This window comes from Strongylocentrotus purpuratus, unplaced genomic scaffold (genome assembly GCF_000002235.5).
Source record: "Strongylocentrotus purpuratus isolate Spur 01 unplaced genomic scaffold, Spur_5.0 spur5_scaffold_19, whole genome shotgun sequence".
Taxonomy (NCBI): Eukaryota; Metazoa; Echinodermata; class Echinoidea; order Camarodonta; family Strongylocentrotidae; genus Strongylocentrotus; species Strongylocentrotus purpuratus.
The window spans coordinates 31,040,742-31,063,057 of record NW_022145604.1 but is presented as its reverse complement, the minus strand read 5'-3'; the positions used below and the strand labels follow the sequence as shown (position 1 = coordinate 31,063,057).

Genomic DNA, 22,316 nt, shown 5'->3' with positions numbered 1-22,316 from the left:
AGAGAGAGAGAGAGGGGGGAAGGAGGGGGAGAGAGAGAGAGAGAGAGTGAGAGGGAAGGAGGGGAGAGAGAGAGAGAGGGGGGGAGGAGGGGGAGAGAGAGAGAGAGAGAGAGTGAGAGGGAAGGAGGGGGAGAGAGAGAGAGAGAGAGAGATGGGTGAGAGAGAGCAGAGAGGGAGATAGAGAGGAAAGATGGAGGGAGAGGGGAGAGGAAGGAGAGGAAAAGTGAAGGAGAGAGATAAAAGGTGAGAGAGAGAGAGAGAGAGAGAAAGAGAGAAAGAGAGGGAGAGAGAGAGAGAGAGAGAGAGCAGAGAGGGAGATAGAGCAGAGAGGGAGATAGAGAGGAAAGAAAGAGGGAGAGGGGAGAGGAAGGAGAGGAAAAGTGAAGGAGAGAGAGAGGGTGGAGAGTGAAAGAAAGAGAGAGTATGTGGCGGGGCGTAATAAGAAGATCATTGCATCCTGTCCACACCTTTGACTTTTAAAATAATAATATTGTGTGTTTACAGAAGAGTAGTTTAAACTTATTCTGCTTTCTCTACTCATGTGAGTAATGTATCTGTTTTCACTCTAATTACAATAATCCAATACAAAACATTTGATGAACAAGTAGGGACGGACCAGAGGCTGTAAGTAGTGAAGTTATTGCAATCTGTTTGGCAGTACTGTGATATTTTAAGAATTTAAATTTTCGGATAAAGCCCCTCGTAAGCAGGCTATCTCTCGATGCTGAGGTTGATGCCAAAACGGAGGAACCCTGAACAGCGCCATCTCCGTAGTATTTTGAGTGATAGAAATTGATGTGGCTGGAGGTGTCATTATAAATGCCCTCTTTCTTGTGACAATATAGTTGCAAGGCACATATTAACTTTTAGGGAAAGGCGCTTATGGTTGCGGTCTCCTGCAATTTTTCCACAGATAGTTCGGATAATACTTTAAATTTATAATATTTTATAGAAATATTCAATTCGTTATTATATATGTATGTTTATATGTAAATAACATTTTGACATGAAATTAGTATTGTTTGTTATACCTTACGTTTACATTTTCTTTGTTACTCAGTTATTGTAATTGGAAAGATGCAGATATCAAATGAAATCAATCAATAGTCTTATAAAAAAAAAATCTCTCTCTCTCTCTCTCTTTCTATTTACACGTGTACCTTTCTCTTTTCATGCCCCCCCCCCCCCACTTCCCCTCTTTCTCCCTTCTCTATCACGTGACCATTCATTCTAGTTATCTTCTTTCTTTCTCCGGCAATAACCCCCCCCCCCCCCTCTCTCTCTCTCTCTCTCTCTCTCTCTCTCTCTCTCTCTCTCTCTCTCATGTAGCTCTCAGCATAATAGCTACAATCAAAATAATAGGGACTTTTAGATTTGCCGAACGACAACGTGGATTGCTACGATCGACGTCCTTTTTATGCACTGCCTTGAATGGACGTCACACGTATCAATCCACGCAAATCTAAAAGTCCCTATTGTTAAAAAGTCCAACTTACTGTTCGAATTCGACTTGTTTCGCTATCAAATAATTGAAAATAGGTCTATGACATTCATGCACAGTCGATTACTAAACTTTGAATCGTTTACTTCGACTCTCTTATAACATTGACAATCACCTTGATAGATGCTGAAAAAATTAACATATTTTGTAAAAAAAAAAATTGTTTTGTTTTGTTGTATTTTTATAATAAAGACAAAAAATGGCAAAGATATATATCATATGTAAAACGTTCTTTTATTGTACACCGCTTGCATTACAGAAACAGAAAATGTCAAGAATATTGAGAACAATGCACATTATACACATAATACATTAAATATTATTTACATGAAACATTTAATACACAGCCATGTACATTCATAATCATAATTACCGTTAATGCTTTCAAAGGTATATTCGTGTTGCATCATCGTGATATGACAATGGGGTTCTTGGAGAATGGACCAAGAGGTAGACCAAGAACTAACTGGGAGGAGAACACTGAGACTTGGAGTGGAATGGCGCTTGAATGGCAGATAACAAAGATATGTGGAAACATGGTGCAATCAACCCACTATAAGCTGGGGGAAGATACCTTAGTAGATAGATACAATGATGTAGTGCTTCGTGAGAGCGTAAAACTTGTTTTTATAATCCAGTTCGAATGTCACAATTTCAAATGAATTACTCGATTATGATTAACTACGCAAAATCGTCTGACACATTACAGTCTTGAAAATGGAGTGGAAAGATTGACTTGATCAGGTGAGGATGTATTTCCCGTCTATCTCAAGTTTATCTTTAGCGACTCTTAATCTGAGAATAATAAGCTATTGCCCATCCCATACTGACATGCATACATACAACAGATGGTCGACTATAGAAACAGAGAGTTATAACTTTCTTTGATTTGTTTGTCCCGATTCGGAAGCGCTAGACTATAGAGAGAAAATATCATATTTTAATAGGGGTCTCACTTTACAAAACCATAATCAATCATTTTTGTTTCTCCATTTCAGACATCATCGAAAGTCTCCCACATCTAAAGAAAAACATATCACATCCTCCAACATGGTCTCACGAAAATATTTGACAGATTTATTGTAATTTGATCTACATGTACAGTACAACATATATCTTCCAACATGTAGGTGAGACAACGCACTATGGACATTTATTTTGTTAAATCTATTGTCAATCCGGGTGTCTCCTCTGTAACGATTACTTTATAAGTTGCAAATGCAAGAGACCTCAAGTCTAATTTTATTTAATTACTCTCATGACCCAATAAAAAGCTTAGCTTCATCAGATTTTGTCAATTGTCGTAGTGAGGGCTCTACGATAAAAACGTCTTCTTAATTTTCTTTTCATTCATTTGAATCCACTCAATTGTTTCTCTAATGTTTTAGCTTTCATCTACGCATACAGGAAATATTTCTCTCCTTTTTCTTTAACCTTTTTTGTAGAAAATCCTATTGCCTTTTTTTAAAATCGGAAAACGTATTATATACATGCAGGTGATAGAGAGATCGGTGACAGCGCCTTGTGTTCTCTGGCAAAGGCGCTACATAAATCCAGTTATTATTATTAGCATTCTCATCATAATTATCAGTATTATTATCATCATTAGACGAATGTGGTTATGATTAGACAAAATATGGTTATACGACGAACTGTTGACAAATTAGACTACATTAATTGATCGTACCACATGTAAATGAAAACTTGAACAATGTAGAAAAATAGCTTTGGTTTGGTCCGGTAACCTGTTGACAAATGACGCCACGCTAAGAATATGAAAACGATTAGAAAATTTTAGAAAAAATTGTAAAAAATGCAAAGGCAAGAACAGAGGAAGATTCCATTGCTTCTTCTTATTATCAAGGCAATAAAAGACACTTTAACTTACTTTCTTTTCAGCCTTAAACTCAACTTAAAAACATTACCCACAATAAATAGAATGTTAACAACATTTAGGCAAGTACATTCATAAAATGCTGATAAAGAGATGTTACTGTTATTCATACAAAGAGTTAGAGTTCTACATAGAAATTAACAAGTGGAAGCTCGCTGCTCTTTTTTTCGGGGGAGATATTATTGCTGAGTAACAACATATTACATGCGTTCATTCACGTGACGATGCAAACATTCATGAGTGAGTTGCAATGAAAACTTTTAATTTGCTGAGCAATTCCACTTCCCAATGGGAAGAATTATTTAAAAAAATGATTGTTAAGACGTTGAATTTAATGAAGTTTTGCCATATTCAAGGCCGCAAGCATTTATACAATCTTTTATTATACCAAAGATGATTAAATGAAACGACCAAAATTCCCACTGAATTGAATTTTGTCATTATTATCATAAAACTAAATAAATCGGAGAACGATCCTTAAAAAATCAGACCAGAGTCGATGCAATAGCAGCTCAATAATTTTGTGATATCATTGATTTCACTAACCAATGTTTTGTGAACTGACGAAAATTCTGTACATCAAACTGTATTTTCCTGAACCATTGCATCCATGTTATACTGTTGTTAGATGCATCCATCGATTTCGATTTTTTAGTTCCTTTGAACATGCTGAGACATGGTAACAAATCATTGAATTACTACGGTTCATGTGAGCTCATTTGCTCCATTCTCATTCTGTTACCATGCTCAAACTCTCGATTACTTCACATCGGCATTCGGTGTTTCAGTGTACAGTGCCAGTAGTTTTCAAATTTTTGTCTTAGCAGTCATAACGAGCGGACCGCTCTCTAAAACGCTGAACAAAAAGATAAATTTGCTGCAAGTCTTATATTTTTGTCTCGTTTCAAGAAATGTTCATGTTACAATTATCGTATAATCGTCACTTTCATACATATTGTTCTATTTGTAACGATTTTGTTTCCTTTCTTTGTCACATCTCATACGTCGTAGACCGGCATCCCGTACGATTATTCTTCGTCTTTTTTGACACCCTTTTGATGACGTCAGCTGCTTCAGGGATATCACTGCATTTGCATGTGAGAATACACCTGAAGACCTTCTTGAAATATGGATGTTTGGTGGCATAGATGATGGGATTTATGCACGAGTTACAGAAGACGATGGCGGCGGCGTAAGGGACGAACGGGTCGCTATCGTCGTAGAGAAGACACACGCTGTACGGCGTGAGGCAGATGAGAAACGCGCAGACGACATAGAAAAGGTTTTTGGTGATTTCCACCTGTCGACGTAGCTGGCGTCCTCTGAGTGAGCTATGTGAGGAGGTGATGGAAGCATTATGGTTGCTGATTCGCTGGGGGTTGTTGTTGCTTGTTCCGTTCTGCTTCGAGGGAGGGGCCTTGCAAGAAATCCTGGAGCAGATAAAAACAAAGAAAAATGTATACAAAGTTAATGAATTAACCATCAATTATAATCATGTAAGACATTGCGTTTTCGCTATTAAAAATTCGGCATTCGAAATCTGAATTCATTATCATATTTTCTCTAAAAATCTAGGATGCTGTAAACGAGAATGCTCTAGAAATGTCCCTTCAATTAATTATACATTTTCGAAGCCTACACTGGGTCTTAATCAGTATATGTTTATTATGAAAATGTTGTCTTTCGGTGGGCCGATATTTAGATATAATTTCTGAGGGACTCTCTAGAGCAATTAATATTTGTAGAGGAGGCGCGATAGCTCAGTTGGCAGAGCAGTGGTCTCGTAATCCGGCGACCCGGGTTCGAACTTCAAAACCAAGTTGATGCGCCAGTGCTCTTTGGTATAAGGCAATAATCCTCATTGCCAGGTCCCTCGGAAAGCCGTCGGTTGCTTACTAACATGAATTTATACTTTCTTAGCAGTCAGGTAAAATAACCACCACTATACCTGTTAGTCTTTTTCTTCCCATTAACCTCTTTATAAATTAGCCACTTTTTTCATATTATGTGTTCTTTTCATCACTGATAGCCATCTCTGCTCTTTCGTCTTTCAATCTATACGATCTTACAAATAATTGTGGACTCTTTCGTTTCGAAATGAAAACACACTTGTCACGACAACTGTTTGTTAAGCAAGATAATCTATTTATAAAACCATACAGGAATCAATAAATTATCACTTTCAGGATTTTTCTAAAACATCCACCATCCTTGATCGAGTTTCTCAATGTGATACGTCCGTCCAGAGACATCGGCTATCATCGGCTAATTTCGGCAGTTTCCCGTCCGCGTGACCTCTGACATATAAATAACTCCTTTACCGGAAGCAATTGTTGGTATTTGACAACGGGATTAGACGAGATGGCCATACTGAAGTCATACAGTGAAATAGATTTGTCATTGTGGATTATGGGAGACCTTGAACTTGGTGATAAGTTGTGTCAACGAGGGCCAAAAGCCGACTTCCGGAATCTCACAATCTGGATTTGGTTAATGCGCTGAATAATGGCTGATTAATGGTGTTTCGACAACCTTGGATTGTAAAGCAGTAATTAGACAATATTAGATGGTTAGTTAACTGCCTATCTGCCTGTTGGGAATGTTTGATATCAGTTGACAGTGTAATTAACCCATTACATCCGATTGTGTGTATGCTCAACAAAATCCATTTTCCGTTACAGATAATCCAACACCATTATTGGTGCCAAATTGCCATTCAACGTAGTGCTTCAGAATAAGAGGACACTGCCAACCTAGAGCTAATGCATGCATGTCTATCTATATACTTATGCATGCCTAGACTATATAAAACTTGATTAAAGATAAACTCCAGTTCTGGTTTTAAAAAAAATAATAATAATAATTCTCACAGAACCAAACGAAACTTACACTGAATGTTCAAGATTGCAAATAAATGACATTTGCCAAACAATTTTGGAAGAAAATGTATACTGACTGAGTAATGAGCATAGAAAAACAAGGAAATCAAGGTAGTACTAGCCCCGACACCGTGAGTGTTTTCCCATATACAGCTTTCTGTGTACAGTGCTTGTTACTTTACCAAGACTCGGCCATATTTATTATGATTTTGATGACTCCAGAACCTTGCAGTGCACACCAATACTTACATGCTACATGATCAACTGTTTCTGATCCATTCCACACTGTTTCTTTCACAATGCAATCGCATTACCAGAACTCAACTTCATCTTTAAGCGTTATTACCCATTTACTGAAGATTAATCCCCACACGGTCACATAAAATGGAATTGATGGCAGAGAGCCCCTTCAGCCATTTTCATATGCACCATGTACCAGGGGATAAAAACAAATCTAAAGCATCTTTACCCTGAAATTCAAATTTCTTTAGAGGGAATTGAAATACAAAATTAACAAGAATTTTATCACTCTATTTTCATTACATATCACTAAAATGTTGGAACTACCCAAAAACTGAACATAAAAACGAAAGCTCCACGTCACAGAAGAACATGCGGATATCGGAGGAAAATGATCCTAACCACTTTTCCGTGGTTTAACATGATATGGAACTCCCATTAACCTAAATGAAACAACTCTATCTGCACCTGTCTCCTCGGATATTAATCAAACCTTAATCTCCACATACAATAAAAGCATGATTACATTGCCAAATGTTGAGCATCATAAGGCGCTAACGATGAATTTGAAAGCGTTACCACTTTTCGCACAGCAGTACGCTCGTGACAGAGATTGCAAGAGCTATCTATACAAAAAGGGGACGGGGTACTTGAATCTTTACTAGTTTACAACTTTACACAAAGTTTGACCATAGACCTACCACCATTGACCAACTCGGCTGCAGTGGACGGTAGCAATATGTGATTGCCAGATAAAGCAACTCACACCAAGTAATGCTACCCGGTACCGTTTTGGCGTTTCAACACCATAGTAAATCTGAGGACAAAGTATATGAGATGAAAAGGTACCTGACAAGTCCATGGTAGGCCTACAGATCAATGCAATCCATGACAAAAACAGTCCGCAGTTCTGTTTCACAATACTCGAATTTAACTCCTTTTGGAGGTCGGCCATTGCTTTCTGATGTGTAATTAATCATCATGTTAAAGAAACATTGCATCTAAATTGTGACAGCACGGCTAGGGATACAATATGTGAGTGTTATAATAGATAGCTAGATCAGTCCCGAACACTTCCTAATATGGTATGATAATAGGAAGTCACCCTCATCATGCGCATCAATCAATACAATCATGATCATTAGGGTTGAGAGGATGGGTGGTGAAATGATAGAGCTTACTCTTTTCCTTTTCATCACAAATTACATGATTTATGAAAGCCTGTCGTAATCACAGTATCCGATCTAATAATAATGTGCTAGGATTCTGAGAATAATTCGCGTTGCATAGTCCTCACCATGCTCATATTATCTCTTATATCAGAATGCAGGTCTGTGAACCTGATTAAAACATCAAGCGATTGCAGAATTTTAGTATTACAAAATTGATTATTACTCTTCCACGATGTTAAAGCGCTGTCTAATTTGTCTTTCACTTGTGTAAATTGGTGGGGAACGAAGTAGAGATGAAAATGATTATCTCTCCCCCCCCCCCCCGCCCCCATGCAAATAAATTATGAGAAAGCACATAGAAATATTGAATACGAGGTAGGCCCCTTTTTCGGATTAAGGGAAACATGTTTCAATCATAGAGCTATATAATAAGCCATATTATATAACTGTATATGGTTTCAATATTCTTGATTGATTATATAAAAAAATTGTGTGGAATATTCCCTGCTATATTATAGGCATACAGTATAGCCTGCCATCGTAGCTAGTCTCCATTATTATTATCATCTCCCATACGTTCTCATATATCCCCTAATACCCCCCCCCCCCCCCCTCAACAGCCCGCAGTGACTTCTTTCTGCACTTGCCTCTTCTCGGCTTCCACAAGTAAAACATCGATAAAATGACTCACATACACAGGTGGTGTAACCATAACAATATGCCCCCATGTGAGATATAAATCCGACGATCATTTCATATTTTTCTTTAGAAAGAAAATCACCACGGGATGCTGCAGTACAATGCATAAAACCGATGACCCGTTTTCTGGTATGAAGCCCTATGGAGCAATGTTTTGACATGTGCAGCTGGCTCGAGTGAGAACCGAAGCGTGATGACCGACGAACAATTAATTACAAAGTGCACGAACAATGGAAAACAAAGGATGTGATTGGTACTAAAAACAATATATTTAGGTTGCAAAAGAGAAAGCATGATCTCATGAACATTTATACGAGTGATTACGTAATTTCGATAAAATTTGTACGGAAAATAAGCCTTTATCAGTAGTTGTGAATTTCGCTTCAGCAGGCCCAGGATAATGCTCTATCGACGGATTGGAGAAACGAATGAGTTTGATAGCATAAGTCACTTGGTACAATTTCAATGCAATGGATTTAATTTAAACAATACCTGCAGTGACTTCTTTCTGCACTTGCCTCTTCTCGGCTTCCACAAGTAAAACATCGATTAGGCCTGGTGTAGTGTATACCTTTGAATGGTGAAAAGTGCAGTAGCTCTCTGTGCGTAATTATTATAAATAATGTTTATAATAGTTCTTGTATAACGCTCATGTCTGTCAAACCTTGGTCAAACTTGACACTTCTGGCGCTCCCAATTATTAGTTACCCCGTCTTTAGCATGGCTGCCATTTAATATGGCGCTCTAGCATTTCAACTCAAGGAATACATTTCCTTCCTGGTACCTATGTACCTCACCTGGGTCAAGTGTGTCAAATGTAGATAAATGTCTTGCCAAAGGACATTAATGCCGCAGTGGGACTCGAACCGTGAACCATGTGATCCGCAGTCCGGTGACTTATCCACTAGACCACGACCACGACACCTGTACATTATGATTCATATGCCTTACATAATTTTTGCTTCATCATCATCGAAGGAGACGGTTCATAATCCCCATAATCCCCAACGATGACAGTTATCCGGATACAACATTATACACCATCAAATGACTATCATCATTATTACGTAATATACTCCCCCCCCCCCCCCCCCGAAGAGGCCCCAAGCTCTAACTTGTCTTGTTAGAGCTTATTATAGCATACTCCAAATGATATATATCCTACTCCAATCCAAATAGTACGAATGACCGGTCACTAGGGAAAGGGTATGGCGGAGTGCGTGGGAGGGGAGGGTTTTTTGTTTGGGGTGGGTTTGGTTACTGTAGGTTAACTTTCATTTCTCATATTTGTTTAAAAGGAGATGCAAAGGAAGAAAAAAAGTCCTGATGATTGATAAAAAAATGAAGTCTTTGGTTACTTATATCAGGGAGTAACTCCCTGGTTACATTCTCTTTGATGAGAAGAAATCCCGAGGTAAAATCAAGGAGGTATATTGACTGTTGATGATGCTCCGTATACAATCACGAACCAGTAAAGCAATAAGGAACTCCGAGTCTGGGCACGCGACTACACTGACGGATGGGGCCATGGGGGACACTGGGGGTGGCATACAGTATGTGCATTGAGCATGTTACCCCATAATGCACGACCAAGGAGGATATTACAAATCCTCCTTGGCACGAAAAAGTGTTTCTAACTTAACACATTTTCGACCCCAAGAGAAGCTGAAAGATTGTTGATTGGTGTTTAATGTTGCTCTGTTTTGCTTGCTTGCTAGCTTGACTTTGAATTTGTTTAACTGTGCCCCCAGCCCCTCTTTAAAATCAACCTGGATCCTCCCCTGTGCCGTCAGATAATTGCTTGCTTGCTTGGTTAACATAATTTCCAGAAATGTGCAGTGTGCCCCCATCGTCCCCCTTCACAAAATCCTGGATTCCATCCCATGATGGAATAATGATGATACTATATGAATATTAGAACAAAATCTGAAATGTTACTTCCATCATTCTGCCAGCAGAATGAGGACAAATGTGGGGGTGTACTATAATAAGAAACTTTATACCCAAACTAAATAGTACCAGCGAAATGATGAAGATTTTTTTTTTGTTGAGAACTTATCATCAAGTGTGTCGTGCAGGTGTGTATCCATGGTCATTAGAAGATCTTCTTTCAAAAGTGTAATCCAGATTCCCGTTTTTTATGACATATTATGTTTTGCTCCCTACCAGCAGAGTAACATGAACATCCACTGTTTTCAGATAGCTTAGATCGGTCACAGCTTGAAGATTCATAACTTTCTTTTTTTCTTCATATTTTCCTTAAACTTCCTTTGTTTATCTCATTGCTCCGCCTTTGTCGTAAAACTAATTATTTGAGGGTGAATTTCCTTGTAATGTAGGCCTATGTTGTATAGCTATTCTTTACTCTTCAAAGCCACCATTGGGTATACCAGATTAAAATATAGAATTACATTAATGTAAACTATGAAAGTTTGACGAGGGATCGAAATTCCATTTATGCGAAGATAATATGGGATTCTGTTTATACAAAAAATATAGAGGCCTATTTCACATGAAGATGACCCTTCTTTCCGTATAATGTTACATGCTAATGATGTAGAAGAGAAAGAGAGAAGAAGAAAGGAAGAAGAATGAGAAGAAAGAGAGAGTGAGAGAGAGAAAGAGAGAAAGAGAGAAGGGGAGTAAATGAGTGAAAGAGTGGAGAAAAGAAAAAGGAGGGAGACAGAAATATTTTCATATTCATGATTCTTTCCTATTCTCCCTCACTCTATCTACAGTATCTACCTATCTATCTATCTATCTATAAATATATATATATTTATATCTACCAATCTACCTATCTTTCTATTTATCTATCTAGTGCCCATCTATCTTGCTTTGTTCGTTCTTCTGTATTTGTTGATAAATCTCCTTATTCTCCAATGACCTCCCACCTTGTTTTATTTGTACCACATAGTGTCAATAGTCAATACGGCCCTACTGCCAACATACCGAATCAATCTATCCCACAAAAGCATGTCAAACGTTTTTTTTTTTTTTTTTTTTTTTTTATAGAAACGTTACGTGTAAAATTAATAACTGGCATCATAGCAAAATCATCTCGGGATGGGCTAGAGGTAGATGACGAATAGAGGGGATACCCGAGCAAACCGCTGTAGCGTATCCATGTTTGATGAGCATCCATGCTTGTCACTGTCAAGCTATCTCATCTTTGTTCAGCCGTGATGCGGACTCAGTCGGAACCTAAACAATGAATAGTCGGTGATGAATTTTGATGATTTTTTACTTGGCCCCACATCTCATCTATAGTTAATGAATTTTGGCGGGAAAGCCGTATATTGTGTCACTGACGTGTCGTCTGCTTCACAAAAAAGTGCAAGAGTTCATACGCACTTGACAGAAGTGCCGTGTCTCAATCACCTCCTCGACTACGGGCTCGTCTCAAGGGATTACGGGGCATCGTTGATCTCTAGACTCTACCCATGTCATATGTGTTCAGTTGGTAATAATCAAAATACCACGATGACGAACAAATTGTTCTCTTTATAAAAATCAGTTTCCAGCCCATTGGACTAATAGAATGTAATATGGGATGGTTTATATTGATAGCCATTCACAATGGCGTGTAATCCTCATGTTTGATGAGCGCAGTGCACTGCAATGCAGTGCAGTGGGGAGTTTAATCGCAATATGTCGAGCTGTCATGGTCTAGTGGAACACGGGCAGGGACTCTGAATTGAAAGGGTCTGGGTTCGATTCCCACGAATGCGTCCCCCGGTAAGATGTTAATTTTCATGCTCTTTAACATAGCTGGCCTAAGATGACAACAGTCCATGTGGTAATTTTATATTTTCATATACTGTACATGAAATAGGGCTTACCTTCATTACATAATAATGATCGTGCAATAGCTTTGAGACTGGTTGTTGTTGAAATTGTGTTCTCAATGAAAATGAATTTTTGTTGATGTATTAATAAATATTTCAATCAATATCAGGTACGTCTGGTCAGGTGTGGGGAGGAAGGTCTGCGGATCACAGTTATTAGGTTAACTTTGTCCATACCCGTGCAGCTTGACCGGATGCACCTGCTATTACAATACTTTGATATACTTTCTAATTGATTTTGTCTCAATTCATGTTTGTTATAATATTGTATTTACGTGACCTGATTTGCCAAATAAAACAATAATAATAATAATAAGCCTACATGGCTAATCTATTCGTATATCAAATAATATATTTCTCTCTGTTCTATGGAGCTGGTGCACATCACAGTCATGAAGTGGTTCGTTTCTATTGTAGCAGAAGAGGAAGGAGGTGGAGGAGGAAGAGGAGGATGAGAATGGTACTTAATTTGCTTAGAATATGTTTTCAACGAGCTTTTGATATTAACCTCAATATTAACTCTTTATTTCCTTCAAATAAATTTACAGAGCGCCACCACACCGTAAAAAAAAAATGAAGGAAAATTTGATATTGAAGATTATTTCATTTCTTCCCTGCCTTACAGAATGGAGGCGTATAGTGTATTTCGTTAATAATTTTAGAATGAAATGTAAGATCCAGTAGATTTAATCGCAATAACAAATTAAGCTGCCAAATAAACCGTATAGATTTTTAAAAACATTATTACATATCCATTTACATGAAAAGTTGGCTCTCAACGATCATTATATCCTAATTTTGAATCATTGTCGAGAAGTTCAACTCACATTGCAAATATGTATACCCGAAATATAGTTACAAGCACACACGTCAGCACGCATGTAAAACTATATACATAATTGTTCGAAACAATTTATACAAATAATACATATAATTCGATCTAATGACTCGTGCGGAAATACACCTAACTTCAAATAGAACCCATTGCGAATTGAGTTCACCAGAAAAGGGTTGTAGATTGAATCATAATTAGTTCGATCATAATTCGATCTGATGAGTGACTATTTCTGTCATTGAATAGAACAGGTGTATAGCGAAACATAAGGTTGGGCGCATGGAGATGAGTTTCCGATGTTAATCATAATATGACGTAATGCAATTAACACAACTGTTACGTAGTTTGGTACAAACGGTATGCCTTGATGAGATAAACTTATTATGATTTCCTGTATTATAAACTATTCACAGGCAACAGCGGAATCAACATTGGGGCCCGTGGATCCTCGTTTTGGCGCGCTTTTTCAGACTCACTTAATTAAAATGCAATCTCCTACTAGCATATTGCGTGCTGTATACAGCACGTTCACATACCGTATAGTAGCGGATGTGAAGAATGTTTCACCACAAATGCGGATCCGTAGGTTTTTATAACCTTGTTAGTAAAGAAAATCTTAAATCCTATTTCTCTCTCTCTCTCTCTCTCTCTCTCTCTCTCATTTATCACGGAATGACATTAATGTTAATCAACGATGAGAACTCTAAGCTAAATTCAAATATAATAAGGTAAGTTTCCCACGATCTATAGAGAGTAAATCATGTACCTATCCCACATCCCTGTTTCTGGTCTCGACGTCGGTCTCAAAACAGCACGAAAGTGTGTGAAGTGGTTCTTTTTTTTATCACGAACGCTTTTTAAACCTTCGAAAAATCAACTGAAATCACTATCATAAGTATAGCCTTCCTTGCACGTAACATTTTTTTAATTTACGACCAATACAACGATATATACCGCAATCCGAATATGACTTCTAATGGCCATTCAATGGAAAATTACCTTTCTTTTATCTTGATTTCTCAAAATGCGATTATCTGCATTAGGGAGGGGTCCCTCGACAAAACTCAATTCAATTCAAATTATTTCATTTCCATCACTCAATCAAAATATGAAGCAAAAAAAAGCCTACTTAAAATTAAAATCAAATGATATTTGCAAAAAAATACAGAAAATTAACTCATCTGTAATAATACAATATTAAAAGTCGATAAATAATCAAACCATTTTAGGATACAAATACTTGAGCATAAAATTCATCATAAATGAAGTTGAATATTAGAACTTTAACGTCAGTTATCTCTTTGAAGTTTGCCTAAATACAAAACGAGGGCTACGGTCGGATATTCCTGTTGAGCAGATTCATTAATTTCTTTTGGAATCGTTGAAGATGGTCAGTTAAGAATTGCAATGTTTCTTATTACCATGATCATGAAATCAACCCGGTGCTTTCAAATGTTCTTCGTCTACTTAAAGAGTAGGGTAAATAGTCATTCAGATGACCACAACCCCAATATTCAACTCTATCTTGGTATCAAATTTATTTTTTCTGTAGAATTTATCGAAATCAGCAAGACTGTGTACCTATTCTATTCATACTCACCCGGGTTACAAATTTTAGGTTGCAGAACTGTATCCAAATAAACATGTTCTTTTAAAATTTCGTGAAAGTGCTCAGTATTCATTTTTTTATGGGAGAGGTGGAAATCGGAGTCCGGTACTTATTTTTAGGAGGTTTTACAAATTAGTTTATTCAGTGCAAGTTCTCGGGTTGCACATAGGCAAAAACGAGCGAATTGCGAAATATGCCGAGGTTTAGGTAAATAGTGGCGGGGCTAGTTCTAAAAGATTGGAAGGGTGTCTCACATCTAGTAACAGAAATAAAATCGAAACATGTTTCGATAGGAAATGGCTATTCTCTACCTTCTCTTCCTCCCGTTCTTCTTCTTCTCCTCCCCCTCTCTCTCTCTCTCTCTCTGTCTCTCACTCTCTTGCATAATCCTCAATAATTCTTTCTCTGATTAGGATCTCTATGATTAATTAATCTATTTCCTTTCTCACCACTCTTCTGAACACTAGTCAATTCCTTTCGGTCTGATTATAACCATGGAGTTACTAACCATCCCTCCCTACTACATCACTAAAACTCCTCTCTCACTCTCTCTTCCCCCCCCCCCTTCTCTCTCTCTCTCTCTCTCTCTCTCACTCTCTCTCCCCCCCCCTTCTCTCTCTCTCTCACTCTCTCTTCACCCCTTCTCTCTCTCTCTCTCTCTCTCTCCCGGTCTCAGCACTACGTGTTTGTCATGTTTTTTTATCTGTAATTCTGGCAGAATAAAATTACATATTCCGTATTTTGTTCATAATGTTCTATCGTATTTGATCGTGATTTGTTACTACTTGTAATTGAATTGTCAGTTGTAAATTGTTACATTTTGTTACACCTCATCAATTCAGCCTTGAACGGCTGCCATTGAAGTTTGTATCTACTAAATCATTAGGAATGAATGAATGAATGAATGGTATAGTCGTCGAGGGCAGACTTTATTCTGACAATGGGGCAGTTAAACCTTTAGTCTACTGTCTACACCTTAGATAATGTCAGAAACTGTTCTTATCTTTGCGACGGTTAGTGATCAAAAGTAATCGTATAATAAGGAGTTGCTTATGTACTGATGAAATAGTCTAGATACACGTATGCTGGAATTCTGAAAACATTTAGAATCAAACCTTGGCATTGAACATGAAATGAATATCAGCAAAGAGACAACTTTGACCATTTTAGGTGTACAGTGTAAGTTCATTGCATACGCAATTAGGCATTATAACTCCTTTACCAATACGAATAATTAGTACTTAAAAATCAGAATGCACACTGCAACCTTACGGGCCGTTAGATCGGACAAGCCAGCGCATATGTCCGACCTAGCAACAACTAGTGTACGCATTTGTACTCTGGCGTTTGAAATTTTATATCTCGAAACAGGTAGTTCAAAATTTGATATTTCGTCACTCGGTAGACGTGTATAAATTTGAATGTATTATAGAATTGGCATATATTCCCACGATGACTACTCATGTGAGGCATATACCGTGTAAGCGGCGACACTTCGCAAACAAATTCTGAATGGGCGAAAGAGGAATTTACCAATTCAAACCATGGACCTATATTAGTACTAGAAAAAGTCATATTTTCCTTTAGATAGTAGAATATTAGTTTCTCATGCTTAGACATTATAACTTTTTTTTATTGTACGCTTGTTTTTCAGCAATTTTACATCAGACACATTTTAATCGAAATGTTCTCACGGATCCACGATGTTTGACTTGTTTGGTAAGGAGGTCAGGCCTGATTATGAACAGGGGAATGTTAAATATTTCTCTGTTACAAGTTTTTTTGTAAAGCGTTGTGTGAACTAGATGCACTTAGAATACAGTATTGGTTAAATATTCAACCAAAACAAAATAATCAAACACTGTATTGCGTATGGGCCCAAATCCCGGAGCCCCCCAAGCTATTTTTGTGCAAAGGCTTAATTCACCTTTAATAATGCTAACTTAATTGTTTCTTAATTATCTTAACTATATACACCTGTATTCGACGGTAGGCTCGGATACCGGGTGCGACGGGTGGAAACGGAAAGTACGAGGCTTAGCTTTCAGTTTGGAATCTTCTTTTCTTTATAGTTGAGAACAATGCATTTTAAACTGATTATATTCTTATTCACAACCCAGTAGAGGGAATAATACGTTGTTTACAGTTTTGTAATCACAATTTACACAGGTAGTTCCTTTTCCGGATCCCACCTCTCACAACAGTTAATATTAAATAGCAATCAATGTTCCTTTTCTTTGTCGAAAAATTAGACCATGGCACGACATTTTCCCTCTTGTTTGTCCCGAAATGATTGTTAATTTCAATTAAAAATCTGGGAGGTTTCAAAATCGTTTAGGGAATAAAAGGGGGAAATCATATCTTTTTCCATCATTTTCCCGTCGGTTGAAAATTGACGTTTTTTTTTTAACCCACCGCCAGTTTCGGGGGGGGGAGGGGTCGGTTCGGTGAAGTTTAGTAGACAGTCTAGTGTTAGAACTCTTAAATTTCCACTCGGATGTTTTTGTTTTTATTTTGTTGAATTTTGTGTAAGGGGAGGGGGTCATCTGGACGTCAAAAACATTGGGATCGCTGTCGAATAAGATTCTAAAATTAAAACAAAAGTGTCACGGAATACTTGACATCTTGCTCCAGCAGGTACTCGATGAGGTATACCCCTTGCACCATCCCTTCAATGTAAGTGGTTACACCATCTGTAAGAGTACAATCTGGCATGGAATTGTAGTGCCCCTTACTCCCACCAACTAGAAGGGCTACGCCATGCCCATGTGTACGGTAAATACTGGCAAGGAGGTAAAGTGCCCCTGACCCTGCCTCTTCCGTTCGAAGAGCTACCCCCATGTGTTTGAGTACATTCCGTTCTTACGTGGTTTACAGAGCTCAATTCGAGGGAAACTAAACACAGCAAGGGAGGTACAGCTAGTGCCCCTTGCCACCACGAACCTGAAGGGCTACGCCATGTGTTAAAATACATTCCGTTCTCACGGGGTCTAAAGAGCTTTGGGGGAACCGAACACCAGAAACTTGATGTATTGAATAGGTCTGGGTCGAAGAGGGCACGACAATATGCTGCAGGTTGTTTGTCTTGCCATGGATGTTCACGAACTTTCTTCCACCATGAACTTATTACAACGTTTGCGCTGATTCACGATTCATATAATGGCCCACTTGCATCGCCTCTCTTCGAGCCAAGAGTGTGGACAATTATGCTATAATCATAAAAATAGTTCCCGCCACTTTTGTTCGTTTGAACCAATTCCCAAAAGAATTTCATGTTCAGCCTTCATTCAAAGTAGAGCAATGACTCTCCTCCACAGTCTCCTAAGAATGACTTTCTTTTCATTTTCACATTCTTGAGTGATGAAGAAGACTTTAGTGCACACTTCATGTATAAATAATAGTCTGTTCTAGGAGGTGAAATTCCCTGGTCTACTTATAAAAAGGAAAGTGAAATACGAGGGCCTGTGTTTTTTTTTTGGCGGGGTGGGATGATTGCTTGTACTTTGAATCGGGGATTGCAATCACATCATGGTTGCTTCACCCATATTTACAAACATTCAAATTTCACAATTGTAGAATGTTCGGGTACTTTGAAACATAACATACGAGATGAAAACAGAAACTATTTGGAATACTTCTAACACTGTATGAACTTTGAACCTTTGAGGGTACATGTATTCTTAGTTCTTACTAAATAACCATGATAATAGTGATTAAACTAACACATAGAATCTGCAGACCGCAGCTGTGAAGCATTATCAAACACTGCGTCACATCTTTCTCAAAGAAATCATAGTTCCAGCAGTTCATAAATGATTAATGTCTCCACAAAACACGTTGTCTCCCTAGAATGATCATTAAGGATTATCGCTACCGGTGGGTTTCTACCACAAACATCATCTTACTGTACTATTTTCAAGTTTATTCAACCATCCACAGGTCAATCACTCAATAATCATATATATTGGGTCGATGATCGATTCGATGGAGTTCAGAAATCTTAAAGTTCAAGTACTTGATCAACTCTCGCTTTCTGCTCAAGAACCTCACTCTTTATATGCCAATGACATCTACTTTATATTCCCTTTCCCAACTTCTTATTACCAGATTACAAATCCCCGATCAGAGCACTCAGCCATCATGGTCATGCACGTAAAAGAAAGAAAAACTTATTGTTTGCTGTTCGTTTTTGTTTTCCTTTTACGATGCGACAGTATAAACGCACGTCATTACAGTTTCGATGAAAAAAGTGCATTTGTCTCGACTGATGAATAACAAAAACAACAAAACACGGATTCCCATTTTCACTACAATCATTAAAACACACGACAAATGTTTCGCAAGCCTAACGTTTTTGAGTTTTCTTATACGGCTGTAGCTTTCAGAAATAAGCGAATTCGCAAATAAAATTCTCCAAAGAGTCATGATTATGGCATAAGCAATACTTGTGATTGGCTTCAACCTCCCTTGTAAGTTGTACATGTACAAACATTAAGATGTCTGTAGCTGTTCTTGTATCTAATGCGTTCACAGTGACTCTAATCAGAGTAATCCATCCCACCTCCACCGAGCAATTCACACCATTACAGAAATATATTTTCCAGACGATAAATCTGCCCATCACTTAATTACGTCTGATTGCGGGAGCTCATCTAAATTATTACCGCCAAGACTCGCGCATCGTAAAGATTTAGGGGGTGAGTTGATAGATAGCGCATGCGTAACGAATTAGTCACTGATTAATGGAGGCTCTTGTAAATGATCACCATTCCTTACATGATCAAGATTTACAGTCAGACGACGCGGCATCCACTTCTTTGGCGCCTTTTTTTTGGCGCCCTTTTCATCGTGATGTTTAGGGTGATGATGACACGCGTCTCTCTTGGGAGAGGAAGATAAATCATTAACCATTCCCCTTCCCTCATGTTCAATCAGTAACATGATACCAGCACCTGATGGGGCCGAGACACTATAGCCATCATTTCAATATTTCTACCACTACCAGTACCAGGAGCTAACAAATCTTACCTCTTTTTTTATATAATCTGCTGGTCCCGCTGGTAGAGCGAAGAAAATCATAAAGTTACTATTGTTTAGCAAATAATACAGAGTGTATCTCTCTTCATTTCTACGGACCAAAATGAGAGACTACATTTCATTAATTTTGTTCCCTTAAAAAAAAAGGAAATTCAGAAATGAGAGGCTAACGACACAGTCATTTATTAGCCTAAATGGTCATAAGACCAAATTAATGAAAGTGGACGAAATGATTATTAGACCAGGCATGTGGATAGTAGACTGGCTGGGTGTAGACCATAATGGGAATAGACCAATTGGGTAGTACACAAACTGGCTGTGGACCAAACGGCTATAAACCGGCCTGTATATGATTGGCCATCCAGTGCCTGATACTGCCGAATGAAATATTCAATATTTACTACAACGTTCCATCCTGTCATGTTTCTTCATCATAAAGATAAATTGCGTATTATATCAATCAATTAACAAACGCAACTGTATAAACATAAACTCAATTTCGCTCTGATAACTGCTGAGTAATAACAGTTCGAGTTCATGTTATAAGTACCATTGAGTACAGTGGTTTGCAGTCTGAAGCCATCTGTCATGAAGCAAATGCAACCACTTGTACTTGAGCGTGAGAAATGAGATGATTCCATCTGTCAGCATCAGCTCTTCCACAGAGGAGAGAGAATGAGAGAGAGAGAGAGAGAGAGAGAGAGAGAGAGAGAGAGGGGGGGGGGACAGGGAGAGCGGATGGACAGGGAGAGAGGACTTGGGAAACAGAGAGATGGGGGCAGGGAGAGGGGTACGGAGAGAAAGAGAGAGAGAGAGATAGAGCGAGATGAGGGACAGGGAGGGAGGGAGAGAAAGAGGGGTAGATAGAGAGAGAGAGAGAGAGGAGATTAATAGAGGTACAGGTAGAGGAGATGATTGAAGCAGTTGAATCTACATGTTCTTATGATACATCGTTGGAGACTCGGAGAGATAGAGGGGGAGGGAGTGGTCGGTCGTGAAGAGGGAGAGAGAGGGGGGACATGGGGGGGGGGGCGGGGTTACAACGAGAAAGGCAGGCGATGAAGAGGTAATGAGAGAGATTGATGCTATAAATAGAACTCTTATCAGGTGCTGGTATAATACAATGTTGGTGAGAGAAATATAGTGGGATAAGCCACAGAGAGAGACAGAGAGAGAGAGAGACAGAGAGAGACAGAGAGAGGGGTTCATGAAGAGACAGACAGGGTCAAGTAGCAGTAATTGAAGCTATACTCGTATGGTAATAGCGTTGGAGAGAGATAGAGGGGGAGAGGGAGTGGCTGTGGAGGGAGAGAGAGAGGGGGACATGGGGGGGCGGGGTTACAACGAGAAAGGCAGGCGATGAAGAGGTAATGAGAGAGAGATTGATGCTATAAATAGAACTCTTATCAGGTGCTGGTATAATACAATGTTGGTGAGATATAGAGGGGGACAAGCCAGAGAGAGAGAGAGAGAGAGGGGGGGGGGGGTCCATAAAGAGACAGACAGAGTCAGTCAAGTATTAAAGATAAAGACCAGTTATGGTCATGCGATTACATTGTGAAAGAAACGTTGTGGAATCGATCAGAAAAGGTTGATCATCTAGCATATAAGTATTGGTGTGTACTGCAAGGTTAAGAAATTTGGCCCAGTCTTTGTAAAGTTACAAGCACTGTACACAGAAAGATGTATATGGGACTACGCACACGTGCGCGACACGTGCGTTTATCTCTCACACATCAATAGATAAACTAATTTACCAAATATATCAATTAGTAGGCGGTTTCCCGGCGAAATTTGTATCATCATGTATTAGTCAAAACATACTCTTTCACATGATTGGTAATAAGAGCTTCCATTTCATTTTTTGAAATTGGGGCTTTTCCAATACTGGTCTTTACTCTTTACCTTTAACAGAGTTTGGTTTGGTAGTTGGTACAGAGTGGGTAAGTAAAGGGGTACATCCTCCAGCAATGGATGAACTAAAGGCCTACTAAATGGTCTCTACCGGATTGAAATGGTTTTTCAAGATGACTGACCGGCTTGTTTCTGGTGTTGAAATCTAGATATTAGATTGAGAGGGGTAGGGGAAATGATATGAGGAGGTTGGTATGCAAAGTCAGGAAAGGTAAAGAGAAAAACACCGATGCGACACCGTCCCTGGGTAGGGTAACTTAATGCATTCCATGGTGGTCATCATTGTTCTGACCTAGTAGGTCCACGTTCTAAATTCTGACCCTGCACTCTCTGAGTCCATACTTTTTTTCTTCATAAATTTTATTGTACGATCTAGTATTCTCTGGCAGCCCGGTAGAGGGGAAGGGGGGGGGGGCAGATGTCCAAACATTCGCAGACGGAAGAACAACTAAAATTCGTAAATTGGGTCAAACATTCCCATCGAAAGTTGTTTAGCGAGAAGCGGCGCCCCTGATAGATGTCTCCATATAAATAAAATAAATGAATGAAAATAGATGAATAACTGCAAGATACAAATTATAACAAAGAAGCATTCCGAAAGATAAATAGTAATGTAAACGTCCCGAGGGCCTGGTGTTTATTGCCCTATACTATTAGTTATACATGCACAGCTCCTATGCGAATTGAG

General features: G+C 38.6%; 1 protein-coding gene across 1 annotated transcript in view; it reads right to left on the bottom strand.

The window, feature by feature from the left end:
- Positions 1-1,714: 1,714 nt before the first annotated feature.
- LOC756943 (alpha-1A adrenergic receptor) overlaps positions 1,715-22,316 on the bottom strand; it is a 34,035-nt gene continuing 13,433 nt past the window's right edge. Inside the window, exon 2 of the mRNA XM_001197036.4 lies at positions 1,715-4,825. Within this exon, the coding sequence (XP_001197036.2) occupies positions 4,387-4,825 (439 nt within the window). The 3' untranslated portion in view covers positions 1,715-4,386. The remainder of the gene's footprint in view (positions 4,826-22,316) is intronic.